Genomic DNA, 18,508 nt, shown 5'->3' with positions numbered 1-18,508 from the left:
TACTGAAATAAAGGTAGGCACAGAGAGTACTGCTTTCCCACAATTTTCTCATTCATATTTTATTTCTGAACTTCAGCATTTGTACTGATTAACATCTGGATGGACAGTGGATTTTCTGCATACCCCTCTGTTTTCAGCTGTTCCAGGAAGACATTAGATGGAAGAATACACCCAGGATGTAGACCAGTGCAATCACACCATCAAGTCGTAAGGATGGCGCCACGTGGTGCTTCATTGTAGCAGGTCTTTTCTTTGTTTTCTCTCCTTAATTTCTATTAAAACATTTGGCTTTTTACATGCTGGTCTGCAGGATCATTAGCAACAGCACATGGTTTAGGACCTGTTTCTTTACAGTCCCCACGTTCCACCCAAAAACCCCTCACGGATACCCACAGCTTAAGAGCTTGCTGAATAAAGGGGAGAAAGATGACAGTTCCTGTGAGAAGTTTTCACAGCAGCAGAACCAAGCAAAAACCAGCAGAGCCCCACTGCCCACAGCCAGCTGTACACCTCATTGCTGTTTGGCAAGGCCCCACTGTTCTGTTATAACCCCGGCAGACCCTGTATGGGGCGAGCAGCTTTCCTCCTCCACAGGAAGGAGAGGGAATCACGCATGTTCTGAAACACCAGGAAAATATTTCTTCACCGTGCGAGCAGCCCAAGCTGACTCAAAGGAGTGGAGACGGTTAAAAGCAGCACAGTGGACAAACACAGCAGGAAGGTCCAGAGCCCGGGGTGACCCGCCAAGCGAACCGAAGAGCGCCTTGCAGTCCAGAGCAGCTAACGCTCCCCCCTCCCCGGCTCAGGCAGGCTCCTTTGCCTTACGCGAGCGGCTTTGGAAAATCCTCCTTTAAGGCGGCGGGGCCAGGGAGGCTTGGAGCCACCCTGCTCAAGGCCACTGAAGCCACCCACCCCAGTGGGTGGTAGCAAGAGGGGGGACCTTTCAGAGGGACGGTGGTGGGACCCCACCACTGACCCCGCAGTGTTTCGGGCGGGCCTGCTCCCTGCCCGTGTTGGAACGCCTCCCTTTGCTGAAGAAAAGGGCAGCGGTGTGCTGGGTGGGCACCGAAATTCGAGGGGCCTTTACCCTTTGACCATGATCCAGGTTAAACACCCACCTCACATCCATCAGCCACAAAAACAGTGGTCTTCAACTAACTAACCAGCATATAGATACTGTTTGCTGAACAAAGAGCAGCAACTCACAGCAACCCTGCTCTTCCTGATACTAATACCACCATGTGATTTTCAACCCCACAGTTGTATTTGTGGTTTTAGGCTTTTCAGAAGGCTGAGATCTTCCATGACTCGCTGTCAATAGTCAGCACTTAGAAGCAGCTACCATCAAGACAAGTCATCAGCACTGATTTGACTTCATCCCATTTAAAGTCTGATCTGTTTCGTTAAGCAAACAAACAAAAATTTGGCCTCAATTTTTTGTTTCCGTTTACTCCGATGGATCGCAGCCCTCACTATAAAAACATGCTTAATAAAAACAAATCAGAAAACTAAGGAAACTGATAAAAAGCTTTCATTGTGAAGAAAAGCAGGGAAAAGAGCTTAAGGAGGAAATGCTAAATTTTTTTGTGATGCCAGCAGAGAGAGGCAGTATGTAAAGAAAACCACGCAGGGGCAGGAAATAAATCCTTGAGACTGAATTTGGAAAAAGACAAATTAATGCATTTATGGAAGAAACAGCAACACAACATGCACACTCAATACAAAGCAGAGATCCTGTAAGGCTGAAAAGAGACCAAGAATAGATAAGACACAGAGAAGACCAATATAGCTTCGAGGACACATTCTTAGCATCTGATATACAGGAAAACTGGAAGGAACAGACAGATGGAAAGTATGACAAAATTGAAAGGGACGTGCACGTTTATTACTATTTATCATGTCTGTTCCACAGTCAGTGTTATAATCTCCAGTCAATGAACAGGGGTCTCATTTCACATTTAGATAGCAATCCTTGAAAGAGTTAATATAGATAAAGATGGGGAAAAGCGTCACAGACCATGCAGCTATGAACAGGGTGAACCCAAACAAAGCAATGGACTTGCGCATGGAGAAGAGAGAGAATATGGGAGGGGAAGAAATTAGACTCAGGAAGAGAGAGAACAGCCTGTTAGATATTCCTCCCCTAAACTAGGTTTTAGCACATGCTTCCAAGGAAAGCAGGGCCTCGCGCTAGGTGGATTTCAAAGGAGACTGGAAAGCACCACCGAAGCATACAATAAGAAATGGCACCTGGGCAGAAGAATTTAATGATCTAACAGTGCTAATTTCCGAGTGTATTTGTTTCTGGACCAGATCTGCTTATACTGCATGGTTTATTGTTGCTGGATGAAGGCAGTGACCAAAAATGCCTTTTCATCATGTGCACCCTGCTCCTGAACCTCATTTGCCTTCAAAATTAGCCAGTAAGACCCCCTTGCTGAACACAAGGTCTTCCCTGACCCTTCTCTAACTTTAGAGGCCAAGCTGCAGTCAGAATGTGGTCCTACACCATCTCTGAGCCATGCCATGCCATGCCATGCCATGTCATGACATGGACTCACTTTTGATTCTAGTCAGTGTAGAAGGAAGCCCCCACCTCCACAAACCTGGTCTCTCCTCTGAGACACATTTCCAACCTGATACACAGTACGCGTGTGATGGATTCTCGAAATGAAACATGTCTAGCCACCCATATGTGCACAAGCAGGCACCCTTCATGATTCACATTTACACTACAGCTTTCTGACATCATTAAAACAGAGCAAAAAGGTCTCAAAGAGGACTGACTTACAGAAGCGGATTTTAAGGTCAAAAAGGGCCATTCTGATAATTTAGTCCGACCCTGGATGACACAGCCCATTGAATTACACAAAGGGCTCCTTTAGACGCTCATTTACACCCACTTTCAGGTTGGTTTCCACTGCTGGATATGAAAGCCCGAGGGTAAATCAGAATGGGATCCTTCCTTCTTCCCATGCACTGAGACTGTTCAGAAACCTCTCCCATCTGTCTTCCATTTCACAGATGGGTATTACTGTCCTGGGGGAAGCAATGCCCACACCAGACATCATCCTACCTTGCAGGTTGGGGAGAGCACGTTTAGCACTTAGAAACATCTTCTCATTCCCTCCCATCCCCATATTTTCTTCATTTGAAAAAACAAAGAAAACAAATCATGCTGCATCCTTTGTTTTATAGAGGGCTGCTCAGGACCTCCCACTCTTTGATGGAAAGAAAATTTCTTTCCGGTACAGTTTCCATCATTTATTAGCTGAAGGTAGGGGGAGAAATGGTATTTATAGGATGCCTAAGGCCAAGCTCACTATAAAACAGAAATAAGCCAATATAGCTGGAGCACAACTTAGTGGCCTATTGTGCAACATTTTAAAAAACGTACTCTCTCATTATGGCACTTGAGAATATCTCCTCCCCCCAACACCAGTGGAAATACATTTATGAGAGCCATAGAACAGCAATATTGTTTTAATCAAATCATTAAAATGGGTGTGCTGTTTTCTGCCCACATCCTGATATTTATTCCACATCCTGACAAGACCTGGGATTTGTATAGACCATTCTCCTGCAAGGTGTCAAGTGACTTCGTGGACACTGGGCCAGTGTAAATCCGCGTATTGGCACTGTGACTTTGGCAGATCTGCATCAGTTTGCACTGGCCCAGGATCTGACTCACTGACTGACGTGAAATCCCCAACATGATGTGGGTACTACTCTTCCCATTTACAAAGAGAAAAAGCATTCAGAACAGAATGTAAAGGTTTCCTTGACCTTTTCCACTTAAACATAAGGAAATGGAAAGGAGACAGAAATTCCCATCGTATACCACAGTGCAACAACATCTGACCAGAGATGCAGCTTGCTCAAACAAAACACCAACTGAATTACAAGGCTTTGCAGCTGGTACAGCTCTTACTGCATGAAGATAATCTGTGTGAGACAGTCCCAGTGAAGAGGAGTCTTCAACCTAGGGCATTCACTCAGTGTCCAGCTCGACAGGCATTCAAGACTTGGAATATGAGTATTCAGCATTTTCTAAGTGTCACATGCACTGGAGGTATTTGGGAATAAGAAACCACCCACACCTTGCTTCCCTTGCTCTCCCTCAAATGTGTTCTTCAAAGAAATGTAACATGAGTTTCTCAAGTCAGAAAAAGAAATCCCAAGGCAGCCTTTGTAGGGCTCTGTGCACCTACTGGTATTCTTCTCAACACTGAGAAACTATGCTGGGAAGTCACCCGTTTACCAAGTCCACACCAGAAAGTAACTCTGCACAGGCATTCTTCTGTTCTCCCTCAAACAACTGGGGCTTATTCATCTTTTAAACAAATCACCAAAGCTCAGAAAGCCCAAGACGAGCTAGGCACACTCAGTAAAGAGCATTTAAACTGGGTACCCTGACATTTATTTGCCAGCATCCAAGAAAGATTAATAAAGGAGTACTCTCGGAAAACAAAACTGTCTTGAGTGAGCAGAAAATCAGGGCTGCCTGAAGAGAGAGCATGAGCTTTGCAGCCAACTCAGAAGTACAGCGTGGTGCCATGGGACCAGGCTGTCCTGGAGGTAAGCGAACCAAGCAGAGCAAGGCCCCCACATTACCTTCTTTAAACCCCAAATCACCCTAGCTCCTGAGGCACTGATTCAAGCAAACATCTTTATCCAGGGAAGCACTGGAGACAGAGAATTCAGCTTGTGTCTAGAAGGTTTCATCCTGTAATCAATGGAAGAAACAGCAAAGCTCCTCCTGACCTTAACTGTACAATCAAACACCGTAAGACTCATTCCCTGTAGGAAAAAAATCTCAGACTAAACCAGGCCTTCCGTTTTCAAACATTGTATACAACAATCTTTCTTTTCACTTTAAAAACACAGGAGAGCTAAGGGATATGCTGATAAGAGAAGTCTATGCTGTTTTCCTGCAGTAAACAGTAGGAAACTACCCCAGGTGACATCCACTTACCCTGAAATTCTCAAACCTGCAAGAGAAGCACCTTACAAGCTCTTTCACTGTGTCATGTCAACACTTACAGCTGTCTGCCTCTTCTTCCAAGATACTGAAGACCTCCGAAACTGTAAGTGCTTCCTTCCTCTGTTCTAATCAAACAAACATCCCTTACTCTCACTATTTGACTGCAACCCCCACTGCTCTTTCACACGTTTCTTAAAGCCCCAACTCTCAGAGACTTCTTGTTACATCAGAACCACCTTTCTCAGCACCAAAACCAAGCTCCTGGTTTCCTCGATTGTGCAGAAAAGCCTACAAACATGACTTTACACTATCCCAAAAGATCAGAAACCAAAAACAAACATAAGAAACACACACCTTGCTAAGAACCTGATGTACAGCAACCTTCAGATGTTCACAACCCCTCTGAGGTGCTGGCACAGCTTATGAACAGCCAAGGGAGGGCTGTGACACCACCAGAGTGAACTGGGACAGCAGCGCCAGATGGAGACAGAAAAGAGCTATTTTGCCCAAACCGGCTGTATTCTCAAGTCAGTCCAGTGCCCTTTGCTTCTCCCTTATTATTTTAAAATGCGGACACATTTAAAAAAATGCAAGAGACACTGAAGTTCACCCCCCTCTGATCTAGTCACTAATGAGGGAGGTTTCTTTTCACTGGCACCGATTTTCCATTAAGCAGCAAATGCAGCCTCTCCACTGTCCACGTGTTGGAAACAAAGCCACTTCTGGCGTGATGCTTTCCATATGAAACACCAGCTCCCATCTTTCTTCTCCCCTCTCCCTTCCTCCTTTCCATACTTTATTACTCACACGGCAGCTGTAGTAGCTTGCAGATGAGTGGAATGTTTTCTTCGGAGCAGCATAAATTTTCCAGGCTGACAGGGGAAGCCAAAAGAAAGAAAAGAAAAAACTAAACCCCAAACCAGGATTATTTAGTACTTTTCACCAGCTGGAAGCAGGCAGCAGGCTCTGCAGGGCTGGCACCCTTCAAACCACTGTGCAGCCACAGGAAAAGAACAAAGCGCCTGAGCCGCTCACCTCACCCTGCACCCTGGGGTGTGGTGCACCTCAGACCCAGGGGTAAACCAGAGGTGCCAAGGGAGGGTGAGTACACTGACTCCTCGCCAACAAACCGGCACAGCACCTCGCCAGCAGCAGCTGAGCAGAGGAGAGAGGAGTGACCAGCAGCTCCGAGGAGCCGAAGAAAACATGTGATTGCACCGCTCTTGTGCATCTTGTGCATCAACATGCCTTGCCAGACCCGCGCCCAGAGGGAGGGAGAGCAGGCCCCCAGGTTAGAGACCAGAAGTATGCAGACATTGCTTACAGCACCACGCAGGATTGTGGCGGCAGTTCTCAAAAGATGCAAGAGAGTCACAGGATGCAGAGAGTCTGGATACCTTTTACTAGCCAAATTGCTAGTAACTGGGGAAAATGAATCCAGTTTTAGCGGCGCAAGCCCTGAAATGGAAGGCTAAAATTGTCAACAAAGCCAAAGATGTTAGCCAAAACAAGTCTCTCACATGAAAAACAGGGCCAGGCCCTCAGGAAAACTTCTAGAAAGTAGAACTGGTTGAAACATTTCTACCAAACATTCTCAAAAAAATTTACATTTTTGCCCAGTCTAAAGTGTTTTATTGGAATATATTGGTTTGGGAGCCACCACATCATCCACTGAAATTTCACACATCTAAGATGTAATCTGGAAGGGCAGACCTGAATCAAGCAAAGCAGTGACTCAAATCCGGGCCTCTAACATCACACCTAAGTGCTGTGATGTGGCCAATGTCCATTTTGGGTGTAAAAAGCAAACAGACAGGAGCACCTCTCGCCCCTTCTACTATTCCACCCACTGAACATTTTTCACCATGGTCTTTGCTAGCTGGAACCTCTGTTTTCCATCCGCCCCTGGTGGAGAATAAAGGCAGGTGATTAAAGGCAGTCCCCCACTTCACCCCCACCAGCACAAAGCAATTCAGTTCAGTACTGATTCCCCTCCTGGGCTGGAGTGAGGACAAGTCAGCAGAAATTGCAAATGTTTACAAACTCAAGAACTGTCCTTATGCTTGAAAGTGAACTTTGCCCTCTCGAAAGTCAGGATTAAAACCAAATGCCTAACAGCATAGTAGCCTATTAGTAGTGAAAGCATTTTTAAAATCTAATTTACTTGTGATGCCGCATGCATTTTTCCTCACTCCACAATCCGAACAAACAGTCATTTTCACTTTGATTTCCAGTCACTTCACTTCAGTTGCACGGGAAGAATGCTGCAGTGCAAGAGCTGCAAAGGCAGCAGGTGGGCAAGACGATCCTGTCCAAAAAAATGCAAACCCTGCTTCCAGGGCTTTTTTAATTATACAGATGGAGATACTTCCATTGATTGCAGTTTCAGTCAGAACATGTTGGTTTACAAAGGTCCATCATGGTCAAACATCAACCTTATGCCAGCGTGCCTTTAAAACTGACCTTGGGAGGCTGCAGGTTTAAGGGCAGGATTTGTAAATCAGAACACTAATTGGAATGTCTCAGAAGAGCTTCTCACAAGCCAGCGTCCTTCTCCTTCGCATCCTTCCCCATCAATTACACTGTCTCCCAAGCTCACCTGTGTCACTGCCTACTTCTCTATCCCTTGCAGAGCAGGAGCTGTTGACGCCCACATATGATTTAAACCCCAGCTTTGCACTTGGGTCCACAATGCCAAGAAATAACCAAGAGGATTAGGACATGTGAGACATGGTCTATAAGCACCATGTTCAAAACCATTATGACACTTAAATAAGCGTGCCTGCTGGACCTTCAGCAAACATTAATACGCAGTCTGTGCGTAAATTACTCAGACTCTTTAGTGTACGTTGTAAAGTATACCACATGCATCTTAATAGTTCTCCAAATAATAACACATGTAATGAATACACAGTTGCACTGCGTGGAAATGCTCTGGATTGGAAATGATCCTTCACATGGAAGAACAGGGAGAGGATGGGTACCTGCTTATAAAGGATTAAGAGCATCAGAGCAGCTTAATATATCAGAGCTGATATATTAAACGTTTTAAACAAAAAAATCCCATGTCTTCCTGCCCAACCTTCCTACACCCAACTCCAACACCTTTTAAAAACCTAGAGAAGGGGCCAAATTAGTGCTGTGCCCAGGTTGTCTCAAAGATGACACAAACCTGTGGGAAGGGGGATTTAAGCTTACCTTTTGGATTCTTATTTTCATTTTTTCAGAGAGGCGGTACCGCACCCTGCCAAGGGCTCCCTGCACAGGAGCTGTCCTGCACTTTCAGCACCAGCCTGCTGGCGTGGCAGGATTTGGGCCAGCAGCTTCAGAGAGGCTGGCTGCCCATCTCCCCATAGCCTAGCGCAACCCTCTCCTGCCCCAGCCGCTGTGCCTGAGCACCGCAAACCCCCAATATGAATCTTCGCAGCAGCCCTATGAGAACGGAAGAGCTGCCAACTCATTTTGAAACTGAAGAACTGAGAAGCAAAGGTTTGGTGTCCGGATTAAATCCAAGATGTCTAACTACCTTTGGCCATAAAGGCCGAAACGATTTCTTCTAAGAAGGGAAATGAGACGTGAACCCTGCTCTCACAGGCAGCCCAACAACCTGAACAGCCAGGCAGCCTTCCTCACCAGCTGCTGCCAGAGCAGGGATGGCAAATACAGCCTGGTGAATGCAGCGAAACACAAGCTTTTTCTGATGTACACACCTATCTCTCTACTGCCAGCTCTCAAAGTGCCACAATAGTGGCATTTTCTTAATGCTGCTGGCATCAAGTAAGTGTTGGAAACCCCTGGTTTTCTTATTTTTGAGAATAAAAGACAATAAAACAAATCTCCAGTGGCTCAGAAGCAAGGAAAGTAAAAAGAACATCAAATTAAAAAGTGACAAGTCTGTGACTTTAAGGACAATCTCAGTGTCTTGGGAACCAGGCACAAGATTTTTTAACTCAAAGTGGCAATGCTGGGAAGGAGACACAGCCAAGAGAGTGCCAAACTCAGACACTCAAAACACGTGTAGTGCCTATCAAGACTGAAGCCAATGGAAGAAGACTGGGACAGTCTCAAATACAACAGCACCAAGCTGAGGAATATACCTGTGTAACATCTGGATTCCAAACCTGTTCTCTACCCAGGAAAATTTGGGAGGAGGAGAGGCTCTTTCCCTGGCAGGTTTGTTTTGTTTGTTTGCTGCAGAATCAGCTGAACCCTGCAGTTCAAGTGAATCCAGATTCATCTGGACCAAGGTAGAAGCACCCATAGTACAAAGAAGACCCATGGGGAGAAGATAATTCAGCAATTTAGGTGGGTGACTCCTGCTACTTGAGCCTGAAAGACACCACAAAAATGGCACTCCCAGCTCCTGAGTGTTGCTGGGAGTTTGGAAGTGGTGGGGGCATTGTAACGAATACATAAGGGCATGGCCAGGAGGCACTTGAGAGTCCAGGGAAACAGAAGGGATAGTAAGAGGGACTCAGCACCATTCTTGAAAACACCTTTATTAACTCTCCAGAATTCAGGTTTACCATCAAAAAGGAAAACCGCCACCAATTACAATACCTGTGAATAACTTTATGAGGTTTTAAGTGTGGTGATCAGAAGCCTACAATTTTTCTTCCCCTCTGCAAAATGTGACAAACTTGATAGGAGATGAGGTGTACTATTACCCCATTGCTTAATGTACTGAACATCAATGCTGCTCAGCCAGTGAGCAAAATCCCTTTGTTTTATAAGGACAATTGCAATCAAGGTTGTTCACATGCAGCTACAGAGTCAAACAGAAGCAGCTTCCTTCTCGCTTCCCTATAACATGTTTCCCAATGCAGAATGGAGGAGCAACACACTGGATGTTTCTCAGTGGAGACTCATTTGACAAGGCCTCAAAAAATACGACAATATCCAGAAGATATCATTTGCCTCTACCCTGGAGAGCTTAAGTGTGAAATTACTGCATGGAACTGAAGACCTTCTGTCATTTCCACATGGAAGTATCAGATTGCAGACCAGCTATATATCATGATTTTTATGTAGCCTACTCTAATCTATGCATTACCTGTTCAATAGGACATACATAAATGTGTGGGCTTGGGGGCGGGGAGGTTAAAGCATCCCAAACAAATAAGAGAAAATATTTTCTAGTTGAGTACCCACATTACGGTTGTGCATTGCTTAAAGGTATTTACCCCATTTCAAAATCACTTGACACAAGTCACACACATAATCAGCTATTTAAGACCTGTAACATGGATTGCGGGGCTCTACATTTCCATAATGCCAAGAAATAATCACTTATAACAACAGATTCTGTAATTAAGGAATCATGAAACAAGAGACAGCAGTTTCAGTTTGTCTTCCATCTCTTTCTCCATCTCCTTCTGTAAGGTGATAGGAGCATGCTTTCAGTACATGGAGCGAGCAGAGAGCCTGCAGGTATAAATGGACTGACGCTTAGAGTCTGAAATACACTGCATTACACATGTGGCTGTTCTTGGAAGTCAACCATTTCTGCAAGTTATTCTCAAGAGGCATGATGTACTATAAGCACTTAAGAAATGTGTTACACTGTGACTGGAACCAAGATGAAATAGCAATATTAAAAGAGATGGTTTAGTTTATGTAGTGGCCAACTATGCCATTAAACTAGAACAATGGAGAGGATGGGGAGGCAGGAATGTTCTCCAGTGTGATTTATTCCTTTCCAGTAGCAGTGGAAATTTTTCCTATAGGCCTGAAAATGACCCTGTCTGCCAAACAGAAGTCAGCATTAAGATGTAAGAGTTCAGCTAGATTAGTCACCTCGGGATACTCTGCTCTCACACAGCACAGGGATCTCAAAGCACTTTGCCAGAACAGGTCAAAACTCAGCCTCCCAGTCCCACAAAGACCATGCCTTAGCATCGTTTTGTCAGATGCTTCAGCAAGAGGGAAACTGAGGCTTGAAGAATTGATTAAAAATATGCAAAGAAGGCTCTACAACAGAGTCAAGAGTGAAACAAAGGCTTCCTTGATCCTACACTTTACAGGAAATGTGCATCTTCCTTGGAAAGATCATTGTTTGCTGCAGCTGAGAGCAGCCGGGTCAGCCAAGGCAAGAGGAAATGTTATCGGGCAATGGTTATTGGGCAAACAATATAATGCCATTTCCACTTCTGCCAGCCAATTAGACCTATTCTGCCCGATGACACACATGGGAAAGGCTGGCTCTTTTAGAATAAGCCGGGGTTTAGCACCTAAGCCTTGCTCATTTTATACACTTGCATCAGCTGCACACACGGTGACCCTATGCATCTACCTGTTCTTTGTGCTCCTGTCCTCTGACACTACGGGAACTGCCATGCTAAAGGCTGCCCTATGGCCCCCACAGAATATGAAGAGAGCCCCAAAATGTCTCCTGATCAGACCCCTTCTCCACACAAGGATGGTGAGTCCAGAGTCACCCAGGGGGCCTATGGAGAAGGATAATAGGGATGATTTGAAATGTTATCCCTAGGAAGAGACATACCTGACTACAAAAGATGCCTTCTGCACACTGATCTTTTAATGACTCCCCAAATGACATTGTAAAGGCCCAGCTCGAAGAACAGACTGAAGCCCCATGTCCAGCCCTTCCCAATTCTCAGCCCGCTCTCCCCCTCCTTGCAGCCTGGCACACTGAGAGTGGGACCACGTGCAGCTGCACGGGCTACGCTCCTCACAGTCGCCTCCCTCAAAAACAGCCTCCTACCCACTTCCTTCCTCTGCAGAGTAACGAGGCACTCTTCAGCCTCGTGCTGTCTCTCCCAGCAGTCTGGTTCCAATCTCAGGGATGCCACATCAGACATCTACCCCCGAGCAACGGCATATGGGGCCAGAGGTCCGCCCGGTGCACCGCAGCAGCCACGCAGGTGCTGAAATCTCCCCCCACCCAGGTCCTGAACTGCAGAGTCAGCTTGCAGGGACAGAGAGCAACTAGGATGGTTCAGTCAGAGCCAGGATGAAGCGCCAGGCAGAAACACACAGATGCTGAGATACCAGCCAGCTGACGTACCGCAAACGCCTCGTTTTCCAGTCCACAGAGCCCACCTCTTCCTTTAATCTCTCTCAGTGCTGTGGCAGCTCAACGCTGCTGGAAAAGCTAAACAAAGACTAAACAAAGTTCTTTCTCTCCTGATGAAGTTGTGCTATGAATTACTGATTAGATTCTGACCTCCCCACTCAAAGAAAAAACCATCCTGACCTCATAAGTGCTTTGCCTGAAGGTGTACACCTAAAGCTGACATAGGGAAGCTAAGCTTTTGCTGCCTAAAAAACAAGCCCTCCCTTCCCAACATGTGTTTTAAAATAACGTGAAACACATCGTGGATTCAATTCCAGCTTCCACTTCAGGTATTTCCACTTCTACAATGTAAACTATGTCCAAGGAGGACAAAGGGGTTTTTTTTGTTTTTATTTTTCTTCCCAAAAAAGAAACCTACACAAGAGATGTCAATCTCTTCCCACACAAAATCTGTTTGTTTTGTACATATTGCTGGGTTGCTCTCATTCAACTCCAATGCTAATTGTCAAAAGCGCAGATACCAAACTTGCTCACATTTCTCTTGCAGTGGGAAGGAAAAAAGGGAAAGATCAGCTAACTGCGTGCAAGCATTTAGCAACCTGCCTGTGCTGTCAGTGCCCTCCCTGAGTGATGGGTGTTTCACAATCAGCAATATGAGCAACTGCCCCAGCTGTGTAGTCCTCAGCCATCAGCTACTAAAGAGTAGTCCAGACTCAGGAGAAAAGGAAGACAGGACTGTGTCAACACTTTCACCCCAAGGCATGCTCTGATTTTCAGTGAGGCAAGTGCATCTTTTATGGTATCGCAGTAGACACCATTTCTAGGAGGAGGAACTGGCACGGACTAACCTCTCCACATCAAGAACTAGTAGCTGCTAACCACAAAACAACTGGAGCTCACAACATGATAAGGAAGCCTGCTCTTGACCCACACAACTACTTCTCCCCTTTTAAGGGGCTGAAGTAATCTCCTGGGGTGCTGCTTTGCTGCTGGGAGAAGCACTGCTCTGGAGCCTCTGTGGAGCTCGGGTATGGCACCAGAGCTCTTCACGGGAGTGGAGGCAAGACCCATTCAAGTGTTTTCATTCAAAATTAAAGCTGCTGCTTCCCAGTTCTGATGCTTCCTGCAAGGATCAGCCACTGCCCTGTCAGCTCTCTTCCCTGGGGTCTCAACTGCAACCTGACAGTTTTAAGGGATACCTTTAGAAACACACATACATGCACACACATCACTTGTCCCAAAGTTGCTAGAGTTTGCCTAAAATAAATAGATCCCTAGGACGTGGCTACATTTGCAAGTGATTCAGAAGAATGAAATTGGGGTCTCTGTGTCAGTGGGTCTGCCAAGCCTGTGTGACAGCATGCTCTGTACAGTCAGCTTCAGCTGCTCCCACCACTGATACATCAGTTTTGCTGCCTGTTGTTTGCAAGGAGAGTCAAGTCAGCAACAGGGGAATAAAAACAAACTGTAAATACAGGATGTATTATGAAACATCAGGCACTGGTTGGAGGATTTGAGGGGAAATAAGGGAAAATGTAATAAATTATTGTCAACTTCTCTTTTCAAACATACATGGAGAATCAGTGGGGTTTAACCAGGAGAGTGTGAGTTTAAATTTCGCAAAGGTAACAGTGGGCTTCGGTAGGTACATTGTACTGTATAAAACAAACTGCTGCTCTTCCACGCATAAAAGGCAGCAGGAGACAGAGTATCACACACAGTACTGCCTAAAGCATGCTGGCTATGTCAACAGATTATCTCGCTTTGGACTGTCTGGACTGTTACTAATATGCAACTGAATATGCAACCAATCCAACAACAACGATGCTGTGAAAATAATTTTTTAATGAAATTATATTAAACTCTTCAGTTTAATTAGCATGTTAAAAATATAAAAGGAAAGCAGATGTGACCATCATGGATGTGCGAGATGAATATTAATAACAAAAAGCATCCCCTCCCCCTTGCAGGATAAAGCAAAGTTGGATCGGTCATTTTGCAAATTAAATCCTGAATGTGTTCGCACCATAGCTGTCAATAAACCTCTCGTGTGTGCACATATACACACACAAAGCTGAAGCCAAAATAATTTTACTAGGGTAAACCTTTAAAGATCCAGCCCCAGTCCAGCTGGACAACAATACTACAGCCCCAGCGCTCCCCTGAAGCCCTACCATCCACATTTCTCCCCACACACACTTCTAAGGAAAAATTAAATTAATATCCCAACCTGTCATTTACTGAAGACCTAACACATGCTACCCTTATGCTAGCCAAGGCTAAGGTGAATGCTGGCAAGACGAAATCCAGTGGCTCGTTATTCTTATACCGATAGTGCCACGGGTCCGTGCACTGCATTAGCACCACATGTCATCCCAGCCACACTCCACTATTCCTACCCTCCAGCAGATTTTTTTTTTTCTTTTAAAGAGACACTAGTTTCCAGAATTTCGCCTGGCATATCACCTCTGCCAGAAAAATCACATCAAGAAACAGGATGGTCTCACAATGTCCTGCTGTAATGAGGAATCCTGTCTTTCCTTTTCCCTCAGTATCCCAGCTGATAACTATTTATAGATCTATGCATTTGGGCTCATAGTTCCATTTTATGCAACTCTTTTCTCTGTAACCTACTCTTCTCCTTGGTCTTATTTATTCATGCCACCAGTCATCATTTTAATGCGTTCGTAATACTTGATTTCCATCTCTATCCTAATTCTGTCTGCATATTAACCATACGGTGCCTCGAAACACACTGGTTTACTGGAACCAGCCTAAGGCGTCATTGTTTTAAGATACAGCAAGAAGTGTGTGTTTCTCCCCACCTTCTATTAAAAAAAAAAAAGAAAAAAAAAAGAAAAAAAGTCACCTCCCTAGCTACAGAATTTACCCTAAAAGCTTTTGCTAGTGCTTCCACACACCTGCCCACCCCCCAGCTCTGATTTAAGCTACGATTTTTATTGACATATACTAATTACCTGAAAATAAGAATGATCTATTCCGTTTCCACAGCTGCCAGTTGTCAGCACTGGCTGGAAGTGATCAGCCTTGTTCAAAAGAACAAAAAAAAAAAAAAAATCTAAGCTCAAAAATAAAATAAAATAGTAGTCACCATAAAAACAAAACCCTGAAGAATGCCACCGGATCTCAGGTGCTGCCAGGTGTGCTCAGACAGGACTGAAGGCAGACAGATTTGAATGGACTGCTCAGTTTGTCATGGCAAAAAATACAGAGATTTAAAGGTCTACCCACGCGGAAAAAAAAGAACCACCAAAAAACCCAACCCTGAATTAAAGAACAAAAATAAAATAAAGTCAGAAATGCAGCCCCAATGCACCGACTGCCTGCACTTAAGAGATTTACAGGAGTAATTTAAATGATTCACCTGCTGCCAGTTTTCCTCCAAGGATGGCAAAGCTGAGAAGTAGCCGGTGTCGTGGACAAGCTGGAGTTCCTGGAATATACTATAACTAGCCAAGACATCCATGCTGCTGCTGAGCAAGACCCTTTCTTTCTGCTTTTGTGTGTGTTTGTTTGCTCGGGTGGGGGGTTGTTTTTGATCATAAAAAAAAAAAGGAGGAGGAAAATCAACCAATGATAGATCCAGCGTCCCTTTGGCTTTGTTTTGTTTCAGTCACACTTTAAAAAAAGAGAGGAGAGAGAGAGAGAGAGAGAGAATCAGCGCGGAGGGACGGCGAGGGCCGGGGGCCGGGCCGAGGAGGACGAGAGGCGCCGGCGCGCACCGAGCACCCCGCGGCCGCCGCACCGGGGCACGTCCCCGCCGCCGCGCACCGCGCAGCCCCGCGCCGCGGCCATGCGCGCTCGCGCCCGCCCTCCCCGCCCCCTCCCCTCTTTATTTTCGGGAGACCACATCCCTCCCCCCCCCGTTTTCCTCTCACCCTCCCTCGGCAAAGCCGGCCCGGCCCCCCCCTCCCCTCGGCCGCCTCCGCCTCACGGCCGCCTCACGGCCGCCCCGCCCCCCGCCCCCCCAGCGCGCAGCCGCGCGGCCCACTCAGGCAGCGCGTGACCATGTAGGGTAAACGGCGGGGCGGGAGGGGCGGGTCCGCGGCGCGCCTGAAATCACTGCCGCCCAACGGCAGCGCCGCTCAGGGCGCGGGGGGCGGTGCCGGACCGCCGCCGGGGGCGCCGATTGGCCGGCAACGCGGCTCCCACCTCCTCCCCGCGACCCGCGAGGCGGTGCGCGGCGAGCTATTTTTAGGGCGCTATATAAGGGGGCGGCGGGGCGCGCGGCAGCGGCGGAGCGCGCGGCGCGCTGAGGGATGGCGAGGGCGTCTCGGCCCGGCCCGGCCGCGGTGACCGATGTCGGCGGATAGACCGCTGCTGTTGAGGGTGCTGGGCGGCCGTCCCTGTCCCTTTTCCCGCCGCCGGCCGCGGGGCTGCCTCGCCGAGGCGCCGGCAATGGAGGGGACGGGGAAGGGGCCACGCGCTTGGCGCCCGCCGAGCAGCCTGCCCTGCCCGCCCTGTCTGCAGCCGTGTACCGCTCTCGCTCGAGTCCCCGGGGGCTGAGGGTGGCCAGGGTGGGGAAGGCGCTTTTTTTCTCAGTCACAGATGGCTGGGAAAAGATGCGCAGCCAGCGAGGGTGCTGGAAGGAGGCAGAGTGGGAATATACCCTGAGCAGGAGCAGCGGGCGTGAGGAGCACGTGCTCGGTGCCTGCGTGTGGAGACCACAGCGGCCCAACTGCTGAGCGGTGCTGAGTGTTAATCCAGCCAGGCTATCTCCAGAAATGCTCGTGTGCTTACTAAGGCATCGATTGTGGCATTTGACCAGGCTTAGCTGTAAGCTGAGCCCTCTTTGAGTGCTAGTTTGGGTTGGCAAATAAGCTGTTTGACCTTAAATGGTTAGTGTGGTGCAGAGCTTCCCCAAAAGTGTACAGGACATGGTTGCATTTCTGCTTTTGGAAGGATTGCAGAACTGAGCATGCCAATTTAAAGATGATGGGGGGAGGGTGTCCAGTAATAGAAGAAATACGTTCTCTTTGTTGCCCTCAAATTCAGAGGGCCCTGTAGTCCCATCGTTTGCATTGCCAGGGCCATATCTAGCTACAAGGCTGCTGGACGAACATACCCCCTGGTACCCTTTTACAGTGGGTTGTTGGCTGGGTGAGTTGGACTGGGTATCGGGGCAAGCAGATGCTGCCGGGGTTGTTAAACTATCCAGTTTTAGAGCAGTTGCATCACACTTCTCTTGCCTTAAGTGACTATGATATCTACTTGCTATTGTCTTCCTTCTGCAGCCAGATGAGAGCGTCTGGGCTAGGCCACAGCTGGTGTAACTTGGTACAATGCCACTAGTACACACATGTCTCATCCCAGCTGTCCCACTCAGATTGATGTGAAAGTATGAGGCAGCAAAACTCATCAGTGCTAATTAGTTCATGGTATGTTTTCTTTCTTGGTGATCAAGACAAATTGCCTTTTCCAAGAGTAGGTCCACGTTAACAATTTTGAAAGCCATGTTTGAAGAAAGCTTCTCAGAATAAACCTCTAAAGAAAGCCCAGGTAATGGCTGTATCAACCCCAAATTCATATAGGTGCTGGCAAGCAGCACTGCTGTAACTTTAGAATAAAGCAAAGCCCTGCATTCTAGTTTGAGGAGTCAAAATCTAGAGGGAAAGGGGGAAATGAAGCTGTTGCTGAAGGAACTGCAGTAATTGGGAGAAACTGGACATAGGCAGTTTTCTCAAATAAATGGTCTCACCTCTGCAAAAACACTTTTTCTTTGGGTGCTTGCATTGCAGAAGCAACGGGATGGCTTGTGGGAGCTGTTGCTCAGGCTTTGACCCTGAGGCTGCAAGTCTGGACAGTCCAGGGGCAGCCCACTTGAAGATGACTGTCTCCTGTGAGCTGCTGGTGTGATGCCCATTTCCCAGCCTTCACCTAGGGGAGCTGTAGGTTGCCTCAAACAGGACCATCTCTGGCACCTTTAGCATAGCAGAAAAGCTAGATGTGAGGCTGGATGTGAATAATAAACTGCTCTTTCTCATAAATGTTCCCATAAATGTGTAAATGTATGTGTTAGTGGGAAGATGAGAGGGAAGGTTAGTGCAGCGAGCGCTGCTGGAGAGGTCTTACAGACCGTTGTTACCAATTCCAAGCATGCCTCACTCTGGCAAAGCGACACCTTTCCTGGGCACCTTGGGAAGAGAAAACTTAAAGACAGGAGAGGACAGAGCTGGACTAAGGTGGTCAGATCTGGAAGGAAGCAGCACTTGGGTATCATAACACAGCTCCTGTACCGAGAGGGTTATGCAAGAAATACCCGTTTCAGAAAAAGCTTTTGATAAGCTTTTATCCTTAAGAGCTTGTCAGAACAAGGCCATACGCATATGCAGAGGCTTTTTCTGACCTAGGCAAGGAAATAGAGGACAAAAGCAGTGAAGGTTTATGGTACAAGCTACTTAAACATATGGTTTTGTCTTCAAATTCTGTAATTCCTGTGGCTGAAAAACATTTTGGTGCTATACTTC

At 46.8% G+C, this 18,508-nt stretch overlaps 1 protein-coding gene across 1 annotated transcript in view; it reads right to left on the bottom strand.

The window, feature by feature from the left end:
* The window catches only part of KLF7 (Kruppel like factor 7), a 65,487-nt gene extending 49,539 nt beyond the window's left edge, over nucleotides 1-15,948 (bottom strand). The window contains exons 1-2 of the mRNA XM_030018793.2: nucleotides 15,920-15,948; nucleotides 15,406-15,659 (exon numbers count right to left, since the gene is read on the bottom strand). Of these exons, the coding sequence (XP_029874653.1) occupies nucleotides 15,406-15,507 (102 nt within the window). The 5' untranslated portion in view covers nucleotides 15,508-15,659; nucleotides 15,920-15,948. The remainder of the gene's footprint in view (nucleotides 1-15,405; nucleotides 15,660-15,919) is intronic.
* Between the last annotated feature and the right edge of the window lie 2,560 nt (nucleotides 15,949-18,508).

This window comes from Aquila chrysaetos, chromosome 6 (genome assembly GCF_900496995.4).
Source record: "Aquila chrysaetos chrysaetos chromosome 6, bAquChr1.4, whole genome shotgun sequence".
Lineage (NCBI taxonomy): Eukaryota > Metazoa > Chordata > Aves > Accipitriformes > Accipitridae > Aquila > Aquila chrysaetos.
Note: the sequence above shows the minus strand (reverse complement) of the source record. Positions and strands in the feature narration are given on the sequence as shown.